This window comes from Artibeus jamaicensis, unplaced genomic scaffold (genome assembly GCF_021234435.1).
Source record: "Artibeus jamaicensis isolate MK-2021 breed Jamaican fruit bat unplaced genomic scaffold, CSHL_Jam_final contig_3174, whole genome shotgun sequence".
Classification (NCBI taxonomy): domain Eukaryota; kingdom Metazoa; phylum Chordata; class Mammalia; order Chiroptera; family Phyllostomidae; genus Artibeus; species Artibeus jamaicensis.
In genome coordinates, this window is record NW_026521738.1 from 2,475,476 (window position 1) to 2,498,380 (window position 22,905).

At 41.7% G+C, this 22,905-nt stretch overlaps 1 protein-coding gene and 1 long non-coding RNA gene across 13 annotated transcripts in view; one reads left to right on the plus strand and one right to left on the minus strand.

Moving 5' to 3' along the window:
• LOC119035796 (uncharacterized) overlaps window positions 1-19,742 on the minus strand; it is a 155,858-nt gene extending 136,116 nt beyond the window's left edge. For 11 of the 12 annotated variants that reach the window (XR_008391203.1, XR_008391202.1, XR_008391200.1 and 8 more), the window contains exons 1-4: window positions 19,227-19,742; window positions 18,266-18,356; window positions 15,389-15,551; window positions 4,358-4,539 (exon numbers count right to left, since the gene is read on the minus strand). This is a non-coding gene — a long non-coding RNA (uncharacterized LOC119035796). The remainder of the gene's footprint in view (window positions 1-4,357; window positions 4,540-15,388; window positions 15,552-18,265; window positions 18,357-19,226) is intronic. The other variant, XR_008391204.1, reaches the window with a different exon arrangement.
• Window positions 19,743-20,299: 557 nt separating this feature from the next.
• On the plus strand, window positions 20,300-21,970 carry PCBP1 (poly(rC) binding protein 1). Its single transcript, XM_037127296.2, has one exon. The coding sequence runs from the start codon at window positions 20,554-20,556 to the stop codon at window positions 21,622-21,624; it is 1,071 nt and encodes a 356-aa protein (XP_036983191.1). The 5' UTR covers window positions 20,300-20,553; the 3' UTR covers window positions 21,625-21,970.
• Window positions 21,971-22,905: the final 935 nt, after the last annotated feature.

Sequence of the window (22,905 nt, forward strand, 5' to 3'; positions counted from 1 at the left end):
TGAGAGCTATGCAGAGCCACAAAGCACCAACACAGATACCAACAAGAAGGTGAAAGGTAATTTAGTCAACAAGTACTTGAGAATCTCTGTGCACTAGGCACTAAGATACAACCATGAACAAGAAGGTTCCTGACCTTGTGGAGCTTATAATCTAGTAGAAAGGAAAGTGATAAGTAAGCTAATGGAAGCAAACTGGGTGCTAAATAGCATGCGTGTGAGTAACATGATATTGCTTTGTATAGAATGGCCAAAAAAGACCACTAAAAGGAGACAATACTTAACTGAAACTTAAAGGCAAGGGATAGTTAATGAGGTGAAGGGCAGGGTAAAGAGTGCTGCACAACCCTACAAAGACACTGAAGCCACAGAACTGAAGAAGAGGTCAAGGAACTATGAGGGTGCCTATAGGAGATGGAGACAAGGAGGAAAGGGACTTGGAATAAGCCCTGAGAAACAGTTTTTCTGGGCTTTGTAGTCCATAATTTGGACAAAATTGTGCAAGACTGTTTATTCCACACTGATACATTTGGACTTGACTGTATAGATAATAGAAATGCAATAGAGAATTTCAAAAAGAGAAAGACAGGTTGGGTTATTTAATAGAACAGTGGAAGCTATATAAAGGATGGCCACAGTGGGAAGTGAGGATAGCTTGGAGACCAGCCTATCCTTGGGCAGGATCTATGTGCACAGGAAAGAGAGGCCTCTCAGACACAAATCTAAAGTGCAACAGGTAGTCTTCAAGATCTATGTTCTAGCCTGCCTTCTGAATCCAAAATCAAACCCCCTGCAAACCCCAGAGATACTGCCCTGCCATGGAGGAATCATTAACACCCTCTTCCTCATAGTAGGGCTCTATACTTATGATGGCAATAAGAAGAGAAAGTGCTGGTACACAGAGAGTCGTCCATTGTTCCCAATGGATGATTAAGGTTCCTAAGATCTTAGGATCCAAGTAAAGGGTTCAAGTCCCTTTCCCTCCCCTTTTGGGGGCAGGTGGTCAGCAGAGTCCATTAAGATAGAGTTTCTCCAAATATGATCTGCAGATGACCAGTGTCAGAGTCACCAGGGAAGCCAATCAAAATGCAGATTCCTGATTACCAACACATGCCTACTAAATCAGAATAGCTAGGATTAGAAACCAAGAACCTGCATTTTAAGTAAGTACCCCAGTTCTCCCCTCCCCAACCCTTGCCCTATGCATAATTCTGATGCATTAAAGCTTCATAATCATAGCTCTAGGAGGAAGGCTAATGGAGGACCTCACTTGAAGCTGGCTGGTAATATCAAAATTAGGGACTATGTAGAGCCAAGAGTCAAGCTAGGCATGGAGTAATATAGAGAGAGGAGTCAGAATGGATTATGAAATTTGAAGGCCACAAAGCAGAAAATAGAAGGCAGGACGTCAGAGCATGGGGCTTAGGGAACAGAGGAGTCAAATTCAGGAGCACTCGCACTCAAACAAATCTCTAACAAAGGCTATGACTTCTAGCCCTCTTAGGTTGGTTTTCCTAGCAGAGTCCTAGGATGGGGGTAGAGATGCCTTGCCTCATATAGATCAGGTATCTGGGCCTTAGACTCCCCAATATGTATATATAATCAGTCCGTCCAACCTTCAAAAATGAACACATCCCTCCTCAGTAAGTACTGTTTCTGTCCCTATGATTCTCTCTCAGCACTCACCACTATGCCAAGCTACTAAGCAGAAGAACTCCAGGCTACACAGAAAAACATAAGGACACCTATAAGGGCACCTCTAAGGGCTAATGACTAGCACTACTCTACTTGGCACATCAGAGACCCCCTAATGCTTCCTTAAACTCAAGGACCATCCCAGGTCAAAAACTTTGAAGTCTACTGCCTACACACCTTCAGATCCTACCACCTATGCACACTCAGCCAGTTTTCCAACTTCCTTTCCAACTTCTCCTTACTACGCCTCACCAATAAGAGTACCATTCTATATTCTACACTCCCATGTCCTTCCCCAGTATTCAGAGAGAAATTCCACAAATTTAGGCTGAGCAGAGAGTTCTGAACTCCTGAGCCTGCAGAGGCCAGCTCCAATGCCTAGTTTACTGAGAGGAAGTCACCTGAAGGAGTGTTCACTCTACCTGAAAAAAGCAGCAGGATCGCTGCAGGCTTCTGTAATCTTTTTTCCAAGATGAGTTAGTTGAACCTAGTGAAAGGAGTGAAGGCAGGCTCTTGGAAACAGAAATTGAAGTAGGAGAAAAAGGCAAAGTAGAAATTCTGGAGGAAATTAAGGCAGGATTTGACTGTAAATAGCACATAAAATACAAATAAAGTAATATGCAATCTAGATCAAACCCTTGTATGTCAACTACCTAATGCTTCTTATAATCCAAAAGCTGGTTCCACACTAAAGAGCTAAGAATGCTAAAAGATAATTTAAGTAATCCTCAAGATTATTTATGGTCCTAATCCTGAACTGCCAGCTCTGTCTTTTCTTACACTCCACCCACTATCCTGATTCTCTACGTTTCTGACTTAATGATTCACCTTCCTGTTTCATCTTTGCCTCACCCTATCCCTAAAGCCTTTTGCTTCCTTCCTTGCTTAGGATTCCACTGCACTGTTATTCTGCCATAAGCCACTAGGAGTAAATAATTGGCCTACCCAGAACCTCAGCCTTTGTCCTCAGCATTCATACCCCCTTCGTGGACAAGTTCCCTGACAGGCTTACTTTGATTTTATGAATGTGTCTCAGTGAGACATAAGAATGTTAGATGGTTCAGTTGGGCAAACACTGGCATCACTAAAGATGATGGAATAATGAGAATTACAATAAGTCAGGAGCAAATGACTAGACCTCACCCTGACATTTTAAGACACACTTTGTTTCCCCTCAGGTGATACCCTGGTATTCCATCCCTCCTACCCACCACCCACAACTCAGGGGATCCTTTCAACCCACAGCAGCTAGGACTAAGAATACATGGTGGGTAAGACATGGGCCTTTACCCAACAGAACTTACAGTCTAGTTAAGGAGACAAACAATAATTACAATATGTATGATAATTAAAGGCAATACTTGCAGAACTGTAAGGTTAAGAAGGCTAGTAAGGTGAAGTTACACCTAAGCTGAAACTTGAAGTATAAATAGGAGATACCCAGACAGTGGCAGGGCATTTGAGAAAGAGTGTTCTAGGGAGAAAGAACAGTATATGCAACAGTTGTTCAACAAGAAACCACATACAAAGAGACAGGACGTGCTGAGGCAGTGGGGAGGCCAAAGTAGAGAGTGTACTATGAGGCAGATGATGCTGGACAGACCAAGAAGAGCCTCATAAGACATACGAAGCTGTCACATATTGCTAAGTACTATGCAAAGAATTAAAACAGCTGATATAGAAAGTATATGGGTGGCTACTTTAGAATCATTAGGTGGTCAGGGTAAGGCCTCTCTGAGGAGATACCATTTAAAAGCAGCATCTCAATAAAAAGGAACCAACTGAGCACAGGCCTACAAACCAGATGATCGAGGTTCGATTCCCAGTCAGGGCACATGCCTAGGTTGCAGGCCTAGGTTGCAGGCCAGTTTCCAGCAGGGGACACACCAGAGGCAACCATACATTGATATTTCTTCCTCTCTCCTTCCCTTCCCCTCTAAAGATAAATAAATAAAATCTTTAAAAAAAAAAGGAACCAGTCATTCAAAGATCAAGGGGAAAAGCATTCTAGGTAGGGGTATAGTATGTGCAAAAAGATCACTAAAGGATTTTTAAGCAGGGAGATTAGATCACAATCATTCTTACATTTTATAAAGATCACTCTTTGGGGGGGGCAGGGTTGGGATGGGAGTAAAAGACAGAAAACTGTACATAAACAACAACTGAAATTAAATTTAATTTAATTTAAAAAATCACTCTGGCTGCAATATGGAGAATGGAAGGAGAGGATAAAAATCAAGATTGAAGACAGAGACTATAGAGGACAGAATGAATAGAATAACAACACAATTACAAAGACAACAACCAACTAAGGCAACAAGGAGGAGGAGAAATGGAGGAAGAAAAAGGGGAAGGGGAGGGAAGGAAGGAAAAGCAGGAGCCAATCCATCCTTAAGCATTTTATACATATTAATTCATGTAAACCTCACAAATACTCTATTTGATAAATTAGGAAACTAAGGTACATAGTGGCAATGAAGGAAGAAAGAAAGCATTCCAGAAAGAAGGATTTAAGAAATATTTGCTGGGGGGTGGGGGGGGGGGGCAGGCAGGGAACAAGTCCTAGTGATAAGCTGATTGCTGGCTGTGGGAAGGGAAGGGAGGACTTACAATTACTATTAGGATTTGGGACCTATCAACTATGAGGGTCAATTGTGCTATTTACCACATGACAGGATACCGGATGAGGAGCAAGTGAGGAAGAGCAAGAGGCTGCATTTTGCCACATCCGCAAAACAATCTAGTGAAGTTGTCCATATGAGCAGTTGGATATTCTGGTCTGGGAAGAGATTTGGGCATCATCCATGAAGAGATGTTGACTGAAACCATCAGAGAGGCTGAGATCATCTAGGGGGAATATGAGGAAAAGGGAAAAAAGTCGTAAGAACAGAATGCTGACATTTAAAACATAAGCATCATTTGTAACAACAAAAAACTAGAGTAACTTAATGTCTCATAATAGGAAAAAAGCTAAATGAAAAACAGTATACATATTCTATGAAATATTATACAGTAGCCAACAAGAATAAGTACCTTTGTGTACCAACATGGAATACTGTCAAAAGCATATTACTGAATCAAAGAAAGAAATACCAAAAGAATATATAAAATGTACCCCCATTTGTGTAAATAAATAAAAAACAAAAATAATACTTAAAATGTTTCTGGGCTCATACATATGTATGCAAATGTACAGAAAAAAGTCTGGAAGGCACATTGTAAACCACTAACAGGCTATCTTCGGGGAATGCAAAAATAATTAAAATGTGCGAGCAGGAGTATTCAAAATATCCACAATGTATTGATTTCAACCTTGCTGTGAACCAAACTGTTCTAAAAAATAATAGTAACTATAAATTTCTTTTAAAAATGAGAGTAAGGAGCCAGCAAAAGATATCTTTTCCTTCAGATACTAAGTTTTCTCTGTTCTGATCTTGATGTTCTAATATTCTGGTTTTCCATTTGCCCATATCTGTAAAATTAACTCTAAGTCCCACAATTCTATGTTCTATCCTGCATCCTTGACCATCCCTGGCCACCAATTCCCAGGTCTAGCCAGAGCCCCAGGAAGGAAGGTCAGACACCAAAGTCCTAAACAAACATGAGAGAATGATATAGATGCTCATTAAGGACAGAGATCAGGCAGCCTTGCTGGCCATCACCAGCTTCAAAGGGAAAAGGGTATTGAAGGTTTGGAAGCAGCTCTGCAATGCTGGGGAATGGGGCCAAGGGGCAGTCAGGCAAAATTAGGGGGAAGTGGTATGAGGTAAGTTGAAGGAAAAGCCAAATGCTCTTATAAAACTTCCAAGTGAAGTGCTATAATATGAGGGAAACCAGGTTTACAGCAAAGAGAAAAGAAGCTATATTCTGCGAAGGGGTCAGCAACAGGGTATGTATGATTCATGTAGGGGCATGCAAAAGAGTCTCCTCATATCAGAAGAACAATTCCAGGAGGAACAATTTTAAAGTTGAGAAGCTGAAGCAGCAGAAAGCAGCCAGGACCTTGGGTTCTTGCAGACAAGAAAAGAGGCTCTACAAGTGAGAGAAGACACTGAAAAAAGCCTTTCCTTCTTCAGTAAACCAAAGACAGAAAAAGATCATGGCAGAACTCTAGAGAGTGTGCTCTTAACTTTGAACTTGGAAGATGAAAGACAATATACTTGGTCTACATGTTTTCTCTGTTATTCAAAGAAATAATACTGCCTAGTCCTTATGCAAGGCTGATTCACCATCAATTAGTCTGTATCACAACCTGCTGAGCCTTATATCACACGCAGTCACATATGAGACGTCTCTGGAAAGAAAACAACCTGGTGTGAGCTGTCAAAGTCCTCCCAGGTACCGACCTCACCCTGTGGAGTAGTTTTCATTTCAAAACTGAAAAGGACTGAAGGGCTGGGGAAATCCAGAGATCAACAGAGCAAGGAATGGGTAATTCCCAACAGAACACGCTCCTAGGCTCAAACTCAAAACAGAAACCAGACCACTGAAAAGACATAGTTTATGACGTCTGTTTCCAACCCTTCACATGCCATTTTTGTTTTCCAATATTTACAACTGGGCATGACCATTCTTATCCAACTTCTGATTTAAATATCTAACTCTCCAAGTGTTCAATCAACTTCCTGGCTTTATTAAAGTTTTAGGAGCTTTGAGGTACCTCCAATAGCTGGGATACCAGGGACTGGTAAATTTTTCAGTCTTTCTTTCAAATAGGCCACATTTTAATCGTAGTCCATTTAATCACTTCTTCCTTCTTTATCTCCACACAAACCCTTGGCAAAACTCCTGTCTCACTAAAATATTTCCAAGTTATTCATGATAATCCTCTCATTAGAGCAATATTCAATCCATGCTTTGATTGTATTAAAAGTCTATAGCTCATTAAAGGGGTCAAGTTATTTGCTTGAGGTTCATTTCTATTTTTTTACAAATTTTATCTATTTATTTATTATTTTTTTTGCGAGAGGGGGAGGGAAGAAGAGAGAGAGAGAAACACCGATTGGTTGCCTCTCACACACTCCCCCTGGGAGTTCTGACCAGGGACAGAACCCACAACTTAGGCACATGCCCTGACTGAGAACTGAACCAGTAACCTTTCACTTTGCAGAACAATGCCCAATCTGAGCCACACTGGTCAGGGCTTGAGGTTCACTTCCAACTAGTTGAGTGACCTTGGGCTCAGTTTCCTCATCCATAAAGTAAGGAGGTTAGAAACAGATGGAAGGAAAGCAGTAAAACTTCCCCAGTTTTGAAGTCTAAAAGGTTCATCATGTGGCAAGCAGAGTTATTTTAAAAAGACACACACCTAAACATATCATGATGAAAATCTAAGCATGAAAAAATTTACAAACTTCTAGAAAAAGAGAACAGGTTATTATTTCAAAGAAAAAAATTATCTTGTTGGCAAAGGACTTTCCATCTGTATCACCAGAAAATGAAGATAGTAGAAAGCTGCACATAGACTTTGTAGAAACTGGATTACTATTCAAGAACCCTAAATCCAAACAAGACATAATTTATACACATGAAGGTTAAAGAAAAAAAATAACTGGACATATAAGGAACTTGAAAGTATCATCCATGCCCCTTTTCTAAGAAAATCACTCAAAGAAGTGTCCTAGTCAAATATTTAAGATTGGAACTAAGCTGGGAAAGACAGCCCAGGCCGGGTAACTCATTTGTTGAGAGTGTCATCCCAATATGCCAAAGTTGCAGGTTCAATCTCCAGTCAGGATATATATAACAAACAACCAATGGATGCATAAATAAGTGGAATAACAACTTGATGTTTCTCTTTCTCTTTCTTCCCCTTCCTCTCTCTAAAACCAGTCAATTTTTAAAAAGGAAAAAAGCTGTGAAAGACAAAGTATACACAGATGTGTTTCCCTGTCCCCACAAAAAACCTTTTAATGAAGTTGTACCAGATGACTTTTGATAGGCTTTCCAAATACAAACAAAAATTGTCCTATACACAGCCTGCCTGGCAAGTCTGGGTTTGTGAGTTGTTCATCACCTAGTGGTCTAATGAAGGAAATGCAATTTCCTCAAGTGCCCAGATAAACTTCCAGCCATTTTGAGAGCTCTGTGTACAGGACAGCAACCTACTGTCTTAGAGATTACAAGAGTAGAAGACTACCTCCAGACTCATATACAGTTGTACAGGTTCAGCTCACTATCTGTTCATTCTCCAAAATCATGGGAAGGGCCCATACTTTGTGCCTAACTACTCACAAGAAATAAAGCATTTATTTGTTGCAAGGCTATACTTGCAAAGTAGTAAGAGATAGAGATTACTTTCATGAAGACCAATCTGAATTAAATACAAGTTTAGATGCTACAAGAAAACTGCAAATATGCCTTATAAATAAGAAGCCTGTCTTCCAACATTCACAAAACTGGTGTGTGGAAGATGGATTTCCCATATTTTACCATGTATAATGCTCACCCACATTTTTAGCCCAATTTTCAGGAAAAAATCTTTCATTTTAATTTTTTTTTTAGTTCTGCAACACATATTTTTCATTTTAATTTTTTAATTCAATTCATTATTTATTTATATTTAGTAACAAAACCGATTATCATATTCCCGGGTATCATTTTACATACAGATATCATTATTGCTTTCTAGAATTACACTTTTAACGCATAAGCGTAAATAAAAGAATTAACAACATTTATATAAATATGGAATTAGTACTAGGCATGTATAACGGGTATCTTTATTTTTCCCTCAAAAATTAGGGCAAAAAAGTGTGCATTATACATGGCAAAATGTGGTATATTTCTCCTGCATGGTTCCAGGGGACAGGCCTAAAACTGTTAAGTCATCTCATTAGATTACAATTTAAAATAAGAAATAACTTCCTGCTAGTGAGAGCTGTTCAACCATATAATAGGATTCCTCAAGAAGTGATGAGCTTCCCAGAGGTGGAAGTATTCAAAAGGAACTTGGATGATCATCTGTCAAGGGATGACAAAAAGCGTTCCTGCAACTAACTGGATGACAGTCTGGAGACAAGGAGCTTGACACTATTACTGTAAAGGCCCTTTCCAACTCCAAGGGTCTATCATTCTAAGTAAAACAAAACAAACAAAACCACTAATAAATAACTAAAGAGCCCTCCTCCCTGTGCTTTTTTTAAAAGCTCCAACAGGCATTATAACTTAATAGATTTGATACCACTTTTCACTTCAATAAATATAGACCAAGTATTTAACTGTTTACTTCACTTTATCTGTAAATGTAGAACAAGTACGTATCTTATACAATTACTACAAAGACTAAATAATATAATACTTTATAAAGTACTTAAAATAGTGCCTATCATACAGAAAGTGTATAAAACTAGCAGCTTGAAAAGAAAAGTGAGCTAGGGAGTGGGGGGCAGTTTGGAAAGTGAAACCTAAATGTGCTGCTTGTTTTAGTTATCTGTACCCAACCCTCAACCAAAGCATTCCTGACTGTTGCTGGCCAGAGGCTAGGTTCCCCTGGCAACCAACCTCAAAAAAGAGACCAGACCTACCTTCTTCAGGAAGGCGCTCACTCTCTGCCCTGAAATCTGGCATCTTCCCTGCACAAATCAGACTCCCTAAAATTCACAAATATCACTGCTTCAAAATCAAAGAGCTGGAAAAAAAATACCAAGAAGCTGAGCTGGTGTTACTCTCCTCACTTCACATGATCAATCACAGAAAATCAGAGTGAAAAGGGATCTCAGAGACCAGATAGAGCAACACATTTATTTAATGAGTGAGGACAATACGCTGAGGAAAGTGAAGTCCTATATCAGGCAAGCTGGTGACAGGTTCAAGGTAAGATCACAGTCCCAACAGTCAAAATCTTCCCATTTTTCCAGTGGGAAGAATAGAATTGGCCTTACTAAGCCACCAGGCCCATACTACATACTTTACACAGGTTAAGAGAGGAATAGCAGCAGTAGAGAGAAGAGGTTAAGAGCATGGACTCTGGAACCAGACTGCTTATTCAGATGGCAGTTGTACCACTTGCTTTGTGACTTTAAGCAGGGTTTCTAACTTCTCTTTGCTTCTATAAAATAGGGATAAGAGTAACTATTTCATAGCATTATTTTAAGGATAGGATGAGATAATCCACATAAAATGCATGGCACATAGAAAGTATTCAATGCATACATTGCTCTGCTTCTCATCATTACTGGTTAGCTGTACTAAGAAGAGAAACAATCACACTAACAAGAGACTGGACAAGCTTCTATTTCTGATCCAAAGAGTACTGCAAAGAACAAAGGTGTTTATTAGCTCCATTTCCTGGCCCCAGCCAAGGAACACCCAATGGGTTAGTTATGGAGAAGACTATCATTAACCCATCACTCATTCATTTCTTTGGATCTAGGGAAGGTCAACTCAAAGAATAACCAAGCACGTACTATGGTGATAAGATGCTTAAGACCACAAATGAGGACTAGGCAGGCCCAAAGCAAAGCCTGATCTTTACATCTACGTTATCTAAAGTTGAAAAAAAAACACAGTTCTTATCCAGTCTTTTCTCATCAACCCATGAGGGTGGTGTAATGTAAGGGTTAAAAACAAAAGTTCTGGAGTCTTAACTCTCTGGGTGTAAATTCCATCATTTATTTGCTGTGTCACTCAGGCAAATAATCTTCCCTCTCTCTATGTCTTTGTTTCTCCATCTGTTAATGATAACTCTTTTAATTATGATAACAGATGACATTTGGTGAGCACTTTCTATGTGCCAAGCACTATGTTAAGCACTTTACATGAGTTACATCATTTAATCATTACAACTACTTTATGAAGCAGGTACTATTATTACCCTCATTTTATAGATACAGATGACAAAAATGAGGCTGTTTCCTTAATCACGTCCACAGGCTAGTTACTGACAAAGCTGAAGTATCCCTGCAGGTCTGACCTCAGAGTCTATGTTCCTTACTCCTAACACTGTCCTATTTCTCACAGTACCACCCTCATATGGTTGTTATACTGTTAAAATAAGACAACCCACAAAACATGCTTAGCACAGTGCCTGATCCATTAAGGTTAGCCATTACTATTATTGTTATCATCACAGATCCCTTTGAGCCGCTTTCAAATACTACTCCTGAGTTCCAATTTCATCTAAAAGGAAATGGTTGTTTTCCTACCTAGATACCAGCTCACTGGACAGCCTGGGGTGGGGTTCTAGCATTTCATTTCTGTCATGCAATACAGGGTAAGTATCTGGGTGGAGAGACAAGGAAATATTTTCTATAGACTTGCTACTCTATGGAAAGCAATATATTAGTCTTTGTTTTCAAAAATGAAAGCTTCACTGCTCTCATTAGAAAAGAAATATGCTTATTAAAATTAACTTTTCACCCTGGCTGGTGTGACTCAGTGGATTGAGTGACAGCCTGCAAACCAAAAGGTTGCTGGTTGCTGATTCAATTCCCCGTCAGGGCACATGCCTGAGTTACAGGCCAGGTCCCCAGTTGGGGACATATAAGAGGCAACTGGTCGATATATCTCTCACACATTGATGTTCCTCTCCTACTCTTTCTCCCTCCCTTCCCTTCTCTCTAAAAAAATAATTCAATAAGATCTTTAAAAATATATATAAATAAAATTATTTTTTAAAATAAAGCAGAGATATACAGTATTTGCTTTTAAAAAAAAGAAATCATTGGTCCTCTAAATCCTTCCCTTTTCATTCTATCTCAAAACTATTATATTATTTAGTCATTTAATCCTCACAAGAAGTAAAATTGGCCCCACACAGTGTATGATTCAGTTGGCTGGGTGTCATCCTACAAAGCAAAAGGTCCTTACGATCCCAATTCCAAAATGATGTATTACTTTATCCTGCTAGAGATCACAGCACTATATAGGTCAAAATAATAATTTTTTAGCCTAAGAAACTTGAGGGCAGGAACAATGTCTTACTCATACAGACATTTTCCCTCATTATCTGGTGCACAACCCTTGTACATATTCAATACATTTTTGTTTAAAATTTGAATATTCATTCAACTCCTATATGCTAGGCATTGTTTTCTAGGAGAGATACAACAATGAGCAAAACAAAGTCCTAGCCATCACAAAATTTATATTCTAGTTGTAGATGACAAGTAATAAATAAGCTACAGTAGAGAAAGTCCCTGGAACAGTGCCTTGCACATAGTAGGCAGCATTCTATAAATTTCTGAATAAATAGTATGTCAGAGAGCAATAAATTCTGCAGAGAAAAATAAAACAGAGAAAAGGGACAGAGAAGACAAAGAGCAGAAGATGGACTTTACTTTTAAATAGGATGGTCAAAGAATGCCTCACAGATCAGGTGACAGTTGAGCAGAATCCTGAAGGAGGACATCCTAATATCTGCAAGAAGTGTTCCAGGCAGAGAAAACAACTACAAAGTTCCAAAGGTGTCCAAAAGGTGCTCCATATTAGAGCAACTACAAGACCAGTGTGGCTAGAACACAAGGGGAAAGCAGTAGAAGATAAAGACAGAGCAGATCGGAGAGGGTAGTGCTAAAGATGCTATGTGGCCTTGCAGACCACTGTAAGGACTTTAGTTTTCAATCTGAGGGGAACAAAAGCAAAACAGGAAAACCATTTAGAAACTATTCTAATAGTAGCAGAGAAAGTGGAAAGATATGTTCAATTGTGGATATATTATTTAAAGATACAGTTGACAGGACCTGCTGGTAGATTAGATGAGAGTAAAAGAAAGAAAGAGATAAGAGAGTCCTCCATATATTCAATACAACAGAAACAGAGATGGGAGGAATTGCCAGAGACACAGGTTTCAGAGTTAATTTTTTTCGAATACGTTAACTTCAAAAAGCTATTAGATACCCAAGAGGAGGTATCCAGTAAACACTGGTATGTAAGAGTCTTGAGTTCAGGGAAGACACTCACACTAGTAATATACACTTGAGAACTGTCAGGGTATAGGTGATATTTAGTCTTGAAATAGAGTATCTAGGAAATCAGTGTAGTCGAAGAAAGGTTCCCAGGACTGATCTGAGTATTCCATCATTGGAGGTGAGGAATGAAGTAGAATCAGCCAAAAAAAGGGAGGGGAGGTTGAGAAGGAGGGACCAATGACGTAGGAGTAGAACCAAGGAAGTGGTATCCTGAAAGCCAAGTGAAACTAGTGTGCAAAGAGGGAGTGCCAAATGCTACTCATAGTTCAAGAAAGAAGACAACTGAGAAATGACCACTAAATCTATGTGCTCTTTTCTAAGTACTTTCTTCCCTACTCCACACATATCACTTTTTATCTTTTAATCCAGGTAAAATCCCAGTATTGGCCAATGAATACACATAAGGTTTCTGTTTAATGCAGCTATACCTATGTCTCTGAAAAACAAAAACCAAAAATCAATGCTCTTAAATCCAGACACAATTGATTTTACACAGTGAATAATGTTTCCTTAACACTTTGTCTGGTTCAATTGTCTCTCTGAAGCAACATCCCCAACTATCTTGCTTGTGCTCAGGAGGTGGAATCAGAGAAATGAGCTATTTAAATGTATTTCTTTTGTTCTGCCATAAAGTAGCAACTACGCTTCAACTCTTTTTCTTCCTAACTCAAACAGCCTAGCCAAAGACCCTAAATTACCACACACACCCCTTTAAAAACAAAGCAAAACACAATCAAATCCAAAAGCTGAATGAGAGAGAAGTATGCTATGCATACACTTTTTTCTTTTACTGCACAAAAGGTTAATGATCATTTGCTGATTCAAAAGCTGAGCTTTATTTACATTTTCATCCTTACACTCTCTAAGAGAGAATGTGCAATTTCTGGTGTCTTCATCTTAAAAAAGAATTACTGCTAAAAATAAGGACTTTAACTTTGTGCTCTAGCAAGAAAAGTAAGTCTCAATAATTTACATTTCTGAAGCAGTAGAAAAATAATCACCAAAAACTGGATCATGTAAACATCATTCATACCTCCCTGAAATGAATATAACTTCTGAATGAACTGTGTTCCCTCTGTCTGTAATACCCTTCCCTGCCCTCCACCTTGCAATTTGCCAACTTGGGATTCAGCCTGAATGTCAACTGCTCTAGGTAGCCTAGATTTGCTGAATCCCCTTCAAGACTGAATCAAGGTTCCTCCTCTGAGCCCACAGCACCCTCTGCTTACTCATATCCTAATATTTTACTTTAAAGTAGTATATTGTAAATCTATTTATGTGCCTGTCTCCCTCTGCAGACCATAAACATCTTGAGGGCAAGGACAGGATCTTATTCATTTGAATATCTTTAGTGTCTGGGATATAGCAAGCAATCAATAAGTGTTTAATGAATGAATAAGATGAAATTTAACTTATTATACCTTATGTGATTTTTGTAGCACATTTTCCTTAATAAACCAATTGAACTGATATTGATATTAAAATTACTGGCATTATATCACATCCCCAGCTGACAGCAAAAACAAACAAAAAAATTCCCCTTTCCGATACTGGAAATAGAGGTTTAGAAAAAGAGATGTTCTGCTCAAAATCAGCTCAAGGAGGAGTTACCATATCAACTGCTCTTCCTGGTACAAGACAGCAGCCTGTGCATCCTACACCACAGGAGGGGATAATGGACCTCTGGGTTATTCTCTTCATCCCCCTTCCACTAATCCTGCATTCTCCTCTTTTCTGTCCTATTATTTTCTTTCTCTAACCTTTCTTTCTTTTCTAACCTTTTTTTCCTTCCTCACTTTCAATACTTTGCACTTGCATTCTGAATGTTCTCATTTACCCTTTAACTTTTCTCCACATCCCCTTCTCCATGCCTCATTTTAGAGTGACCCTGAAGAATGCATGGCACTGCTTTGCCCAACCAGAAGAACTTAGGCCAAGGATATTGCCGTATCTCCTCATCACTTCTGTAAGGCATACCAACGTATTTCTTCTGTTTCTGAGGAAACAAGTAATGACCCCATAACAGCAATGCAGTGTCACCAGCAATTCAAGTCAAATTGTTACTACCCACATTTTTAGGCTATATTCCAAAAGTAATACAAGGGTGCTCTTAATTTAGTATAATTTTAAATAAAAGAGAAGCTAATATGAAGGGAGAAGAGAAAAAGAAACCAAGTTTTGGGAAAAAAAAATGTTGCCATGTTGGTAGGCCAAATTTTAAAAGCTGTAGTATACTTGCTGGACCAGGTAATTTAGGGGAAAAAATGTGATCCCTGCCCCCTGGGAACCCAAGAGTCTTACTGAGGAATCATGCCCACCACTTACCAAACCCATAAATGTAAAAGAGAATAAGAAGAGATGCTCTTAAACCAAAAGAGTTAGAACCCTAACATAGGTGGATTAATGTTCTGGAACAGAACAATAAAGACTGGATGGAAAGCTTTTGGAGTTTCAGATAAAGCATTCCATGTGTCAAAGTCAGTGTCACAAGCATCAGAAGCCCAGGAAAGGGCAATCCGCAACTAGGAGTCAAGAGGATCGGCTCAGATCCTAATAAGCTGTGTAAACTTGAGCAAGTCACTTCATTACTCTGATCCGAAGATGGCTCTTTCATAAAATAAGCAGAATACCTTCCTAACAACATTGTCTGTGATGATTAAATAATGTGAACTCACTTTGAAAGGTTTTTATAACAATACAGTGTGAGGTAAGAGGAAGCAAAAATCCTTCCTCTGAATTGAGTATAAATCCTGTGGTTCAATTTCCAAAGTCTAAGCTTGACTCACCTTAACCAACCTGAAGGCACTCAAGTTGGGAGGAGAAGAGTCATATGAGACTCCAGGGATAGGGCGGTGACTATTTATAGTCAGATGTTCCATTATCTCACTGGCTTCATCTATAAAATGGGTGGTATGGAATTCACTCACCTATCCACAAGACAGTGCAGATCTGAGAAAGAAGTGGAGAATTTACAATAAGTAAATAAAATATATTATTTTCATAACCCTCCCCTCCAGGGATAAATAACTGAGATCATCAAATATCATTACTCACTGGATAGAATTAAGAGGGGTCTTAGAGATCATTTAATCTCTCTCTTTTTTTTTACAGATGGTAAAACTGAGGCCCAGATAAATGAACATGGTTATAGAAGTCTCAAAGCTAATCAGCGATAGAGCTGGACTAAGGGCCAGAGTCACAAATTTCCAAATCCAGTGTACTTTTTGCCAGATCTCAGCTTCAACCAAGTTACCTGTGGCCTGTACAACATATTATCAACACCAAGACACATTACAATTTAATCAACTAAATGTGGGCTTCTCTAGGGAAGAGGTGTAGGACTCTGGAGGAATGGGAAGGTTGAGAGGGTAGGAAAGGTAAATCTTCAATGAGGAGGTGGGCAGAGTCCTAGGAATACTCAGATAAGAGATTAAGGGAATACTTCTGGCAGAAAAGTTTAAAATAGGCAGTCTTGTGAAGAAAGACCCAATGAATAAAATTTTCTTTAGGGATAATAAATAGATGGCAGATTTAAAGGACCAGAATGCTTTTAATCAGGATTATTCTTTTTTTAAATTTTTGAAAAACTGAGTTTAGAGATGGGGCAAAGAGAGAAAGAAACATTAATTTATTGTTCCACTTATTTATTTATTGGTTGATTCTCATATATGCCCTGATGGGGGATCAAACCTGTAATCCTGGTGTATTAGATGACACTCTAATCAACTGAGCTACCAGGCCAAAGCTAGGATCATTCTTTTTTTTTAATTTTTTAAGATTTTATTTATTTATCTTTTTTAGAGGGAAAGGGAAGGAGAGAGGGAGAGAAACATCAATGTATGGTTGCTTTTTGTGCACCCCCTGCTGGGAATTGGCCTGCAGGGAACTGGCCTGCAACCCAGGAATGTGCCCTGACTGGGAATCGAACCACGATTGTCTGGTTTGCAGGCCCGTGCTCAATCCACTGAGCTACACCAGCCAGGGAGGATAATTCTTGATTGTATGTAATTTAGTCTCCTAAATTTTTAACATTTGATTTTTTTAAAGGTTTTTTTATTTACTTATTTTTAGACAGAGGGGAAAGAGAGAGAGGGAGAGAAACATCAATTTGTGGTTGCCCCTCACCTGCCCCCTACTGGGGACCTGGCCAGCAACCCAGGCATGTGCCCTGACCAGGAACTGAACCAGCAACCCTCTCATTCACAGGCCAGTGCTAAGTCTACCAAGCCACACCAGCCAGGGTAACATTTGCTAATATTTTTAATACCCTAATCAACTGTCTCCTTACAAAATAAGGCCCTCTGAAGAGAACACATCCACTTAGGGGTTAGATATATAGGCTCTAGACCCAGAAAGTGTAAATTCAAATCCTTGCTTTAGCACTTACTGGCTATGTGACCTTGGGCAAAATCCTTTACCTCTTCTATCTCTCTGAAATGGAAATAATATTACCCCATCTCAGCAGGTTTTATGAGAATTAAATGTGTACACTAATCATACCAGTCACAATCTAATAATGGGTTTTTCATCATTTTAGTTTTCATGTGCTCTTTTTAACATTTTTTTAATTTACTGAATTTGAGAGAGAGAGAAACAGCCATTTGTTTTTCCACTTACTTATACACTGATTGGTTGATTCTTATATGTGCCCTGACTAGGGATCAAGCCCACAACCTTGAAGTGCTGGGCCAACCGTCTAACCCATTCAGCTACCCAGCCAGTGGCCTTTTTAATGTAAAGGAGAGAATAAAAATTACCAGAATGTACAACATGTGATAACAGTAAGTACCATTTTGCAAAATTTTGTTTCTATTACATACATGGTGCACATATATCTGCTACTATGTAAGTTGTGTCTTAGTGGTTTGCTTCTAAAAATGTGAGAGCCACTGAAATAACACACAGAACTTCAAAGTGTCTGCCACCTGGCAAGCACTTAGCTCTGTCATTGTCATTGTTGCTGTTATGTACCTACCTATTAGAATTGTTTGCAGGATTATATAAGGTAATGTGAAAGCACTTTGGAAAGTCTGATATGTGATATTAATATAAGTTAGAGGAAACAAAAAGCCTTTTTCTCCATTTCTAACACTCACATAAGCAGAACCCTGTTTAGGTACATAGTTGTTGCTTGGCCAACAAGTTATTTGTTACACTGAACTAAAGTGTCCACAGACTATGATTTATCTAACACTCTGTCATGCTCTGTCAATATTTGCAGAGAAATGGGGGCTTGGCGCCAGTATAAAATTACTTATTTTTACCTGGTTGGGGTGGGGGAGGCAAAGTCATACTCATTGGTAGCTACAGGAAGCAAGTGAGTCATATACAGAAATTGCTTGCTCCAGAACCAGGTAGACAGACTCAAACTGTGCCACAGATGAGGCAGGGCTGACAGATACTAAAGCAGTTAAACAGGGATGAATCACTTCCCCCTCCCTATCCTCACCTGAACACCTAATAAGAAAATAACACTTGTACCCATTGCGGGTATAGCTCACACCAGGAAATTCTGGGAATCCCCAAACATGTACAAATAGGGGGTAAATACCCACCAAAAGATTACCTGAGGGATTCGTTTAAATGACAAGCTCACCTAAACATTCAAATAGTATTTAAATTCTAGATGCCTAATTTACAGAAAAATTTGGATATTTGCTCACCAATAAGGAAATAAGGTGGTCTGGATTCCATTCTTGACACTGTGTGAGTTTGAATTAATCACTTCATCTCCCTGGGCCTAAGAGAATTCGTCTGTTAAAAAAAAAAAAGAGAGAGAAAGATAACACCACCTACCTCAGAGGATCACTTTTTAAATAAAAATTAGGTAGTATGCAGTAAAATGTCTAGCACAAGATCTGGTACTGGTAAATGAACAATAAATGTCTGTCCCTTCTAGACTAAAAGTGACCACCAGTTGTGGGAAACTGAGGTTCGCTGTCCAGCTTGCCCATGAAAAAAATCACAGGCATCCTCGTTTCCCCATGGAAACTGTCTTTTAAAAAAAATACATAAGGTCATTTCTTTAAGTTTCCTAGTCCTGGAAGACTAGGAAAACAGGAATTTCCCGTCTTATTCCTTAAGGCTGTGATTTCTAAATGTTTGTTATTTAAGGGTCCGAGTTACCTATTGGTACCGGCCCCCCGCTATGCATTAAATTTAAAATAAGCAAAAGACACGGTGTCATGCCTATATTTTACAGTTCATATTCGCGGTTCAAATTAATAAGGAAGGAATTAATAATTGCTCCCTCCCTCCCCCCAGGTTTTGGACCACGCTGTGGGAATTGTTATCGGAGTGCTCGGAAGACTCGCTGCGCAGGAAAGGTCCCCGGCCAACAGGCACGAGGGATGGCAGAATGATGACAACGCATTCTAGACCCTTCTTGCCCACCCTAATTTCTCCTTCTCGGCGACACCGGGCCACGTGTCGCCATTTTGTGTTAAGGAAACATGGCGGCTACCCCCGTGAGGAAGGGGGGGCAGGCAAAGGGACCGCCACGTTGGCCAGTTTCCCTGAGGAAGCCTCAAACACGTTGTGCACACGGCCTTTTCTGTCTGGCTTAACCGAAGGGCAGAGGAAGGGGCAAAAAATCACAAGAAGTACACCAGCAGCCAAAGCGACCTTTCTCTCCTTCAGCAAGGAAAATGTGCAGTTGCGCCAACAGCATGAAAGGTTTTCCAAAATGGCGGCCCCGTCAGGGGCCACCCCCGGAAAGTGCAGAACACGAAAGCTGCACCACGGATTGGCAAGGGCCGCAAAGCCGTGCGCAGCGAAAGCCGTGTAGGGAAAGCCACAGGAGCTCCCCAAAACACTGGTCGGTAATCCCTGAGTGAATGCGGCCTACAAGAGGGACGCCATTGTTTTAAATGTCTGAAGAGGCTGCAGTGACTAAAGCGCCACTAGGACAGGAGGTGGTGTTTCTGCGGGTTTTCCAAAATAAACTTGAAAATGCAAACAAAGCATTATGTAAATGGACGCCATTCTTTTCAGGGCCACGTTTCTAACACTTCGCAAAAACCGCGAACAAAGCCGCGACTCCGGTGGCGGAGTGGGATCAGTCTTTCTCCTCCTCGGCCGCCACCCCCCAGCCTGGGACCGGGAGTGGCGGATGGCACCCAGGGCCCAGGCGCCCGGGACTAAGGAGCCCCACGTGCCCGCCCGCGCACCCGCCCTACCGCCTCGCCTCGCCTCCCTTCCCCCCCCCCCCCGGAAGACCGCGCTGCCCCTCCCATTCCCCCCACGCCCTCGCGCACGCGCTCTACCCGCCTCACGCGCACGTTTTAAACCCACGGCGTCCCCGCTGCTGCCTGCAGTTATCGCCGGGTCTGGCCGTGTCCCTCCGCATCCAGGCCCATTTCGCAGGGTAGTAAAAGAACATGTCGTTCCCATTTACATTACTAACATTGCCAAACATCTGCCGGTACCACTAGAGTTAATGAAGTACATGTTCATTTTAAAACCTTGCCGGACTCACAGTTTCTGCCCGTCAGAGCTTTATATTAAATGCCAGATTGTTTAAAGAATTTTTGTAAAACTACCTTGTGGAGGTTGGCGTGATTTTGTGACCTAAAAAAACACGGGTCCTCACTTTTTTTTCAAGGGGTCCTGCGCAGCAAGCACTTCCGGGGTCAGAGGGTACGCGGGGTTGAAAGCGGGCTTCCCGCCCCGCCCAGACCGCCGAGGCTGCCGCTGGAGTCGCCACCGCCGCGCCCTCGCCCACCCGCCCGCCCGCTGCTCCCGGCCCTGCTCGGCCCCGCTCGCCCCCTCCACCGCCGCCGCCTGCTCCTGCGACGACGCCGCGGCCTCCGGCCCGTGCCCACTCGCTCCCGCGGCCCTCGCTCGCCTCGCGCCGGCAGTTTTGGGCCTACACCTCCCCTCCCCCCGCCAGCCACCAAAGACTTGACCACGTAACGAGCCCAACTCCCCCGAACGCCGCCCGCCGTTCGCCATGGATGCCGGTGTGACTGAAAGTGGACTAAATGTGACTCTCACCATTCGGCTGCTTATGCACGGAAAGGAAGTAGGAAGCATTATTGGGAAGAAAGGGGAGTCGGTTAAGAGGATCCGCGAGGAGAGTGGCGCGCGGATCAACATCTCGGAGGGGAATTGTCCGGAGCGAATCATCACTCTGACCGGCCCCACCAATGCCATCTTTAAGGCCTTCGCTATGATCATCGACAAGCTGGAAGAAGATATCAACAGCTCCATGACCAACAGCACGGCGGCCAGCAGGCCCCCGGTCACCCTGAGGCTCGTGGTGCCGGCCACCCAGTGCGGCTCCCTTATTGGGAAAGGCGGGTGTAAGATCAAAGAGATCCGCGAGAGTACCGGGGCCCAGGTCCAGGTGGCGGGCGATATGCTGCCCAACTCGACCGAGCGAGCTATCACCATTGCTGGCGTGCCGCAGTCTGTCACCGAGTGTGTCAAGCAGATCTGCCTGGTCATGCTGGAGACGCTCTCCCAGTCTCCGCAAGGAAGAGTCATGACCATTCCGTACCAGCCTATGCCAGCCAGCTCTCCAGTCATCTGCGCGGGCGGCCAAGATCGGTGCAGCGACGCTGCGGGCTACCCCCATGCCACCCATGACCTGGAGGGACCACCTCTAGATGCCTACTCGATTCAAGGACAACACACCATTTCTCCGCTCGATCTGGCCAAGCTGAACCAGGTGGCGAGACAACAGAGTCACTTTGCCATGATGCACGGCGGGACCGGATTCGCCGGAATTGACTCCAGCTCTCCAGAGGTGAAAGGCTATTGGGCAAGTTTGGATGCTTCTACTCAAACCACCCATGAACTCACCATTCCAAATAACTTAATTGGCTGCATAATTGGGCGCCAAGGCGCCAATATTAATGAGATCCGCCAGATGTCTGGGGCCCAGATCAAAATTGCCAATCCAGTGGAAGGCTCCTCTGGTAGGCAGGTTACTATCACTGGTTCTGCTGCCAGTATTAGTCTGGCCCAATATCTAATCAATGCCAGGCTTTCCTCTGAGAAGGGCATGGGGTGCAGCTAGAACAGTGTAGGTCCACTCATAACCCTTTCTGCTGTTTTCCCATGATCCAAATGTGTAATTTCTGGTCAGTGATTCCAGGTTTTAAATAATTTGTAAGTGTTCAGTTTCTACACAACTTTATCATCCGCTAAGAATTTAAAAATCACATTCTCTGTTCAGCTGTTAATGCTGGGATCCATATTTAGTTTTATAAGCTTTTCCCTGTTTTTAGTTTTGGTTTGGGTATTTGGCTCATGAATTTTATTTCTGTTTGTCGATAAGAAATGTAAGAGTGGAATGTTAATAAATTTCAGTTTAGTTCTGTAATGTCAAGAATTTAAAAATTAAAAGGATTGGTTAAAAAATGCTTCATATTTGAAAAAGCTGGGAACTACTTTGTTGGTGCTTTTTTTTCCCCCTTCCCCTTTAGTGTTAGTCATTTGCAGGGAGAAGGCTGGGCCGTCCTTGGTATTCCCTGAAACCCTTTTCACCTCATTGGTAAGATTCCATTTCCTCTCTTATCCCAACAAAGGAACACTGCAGGTTGGGCCGCCTTCGGGATGTTTGCAGAGACAGAGGTTCTCTCCGGGGGAGTAACATCCCTCCACCCAAGTTCCAGAGATAGGCCTCTGCCCATTTGTCTGGTAGAAAAACGTGTTTTCTCAGACATAAAAAGTATCCCTACTCATTAGAACCTCTGAATGGCCCTGTGTCCTCCCTTCTAACCAGCTTTATCCCCGCCCCCAATCTCACTTGGAAAACTCAGCCAGGAACAAAAAAAATGTTCTGAGGTGGGAGGAGCCCCAGGGGACCCAGAGAAGAGGAGGGGAGGATTGGGCTTGGGGGGAGGGAGGTGGTTGGGGGAGTAGGGGGAGGGGTGAGGGTGGGTGGGCTTGGGGGATTGGGAGAGGACAACTGCTACAGGGTGGTTGGTAGGGGCTAAAGGGGTCTTGGTGGTTAGGCTGCAGGACTGAATGGGGGATGGTACCAGCGGAGCACACGTGTCAAGAATGCACCTGTGGCAAGCAGCCTGTCAGAGGATGTTATTACACCTGCCAAGTGGCGTATCCAGAAACAAAAGAGGCCCAGCTTCTAATTCTTCAGCTGTGTGCAGTATTTAGAGAATTATTATACCACGAGATAATCCTTCCTAAATGGGGCAGCCCTTACAGGCAGGAATGTAGTAGACTGATTGGCTATTCGGCCTAAGAATGACCTTGGAGTTAAAAATGCAGATTTGTGGGTCCCACCCCAAATTTATTCAGAAGGCCACATCTTTAACACCACCAAAGGTTCTTAGAT

Bases quoted from the DNA above. Each gene is read 5' to 3' on its own strand.
- PCBP1 (XM_037127296.2), top strand. From the start codon at position 20,554: ATGGATGCCGGTGTGACTGAAAGTGGACTAAATGTGACTCTCACCATT.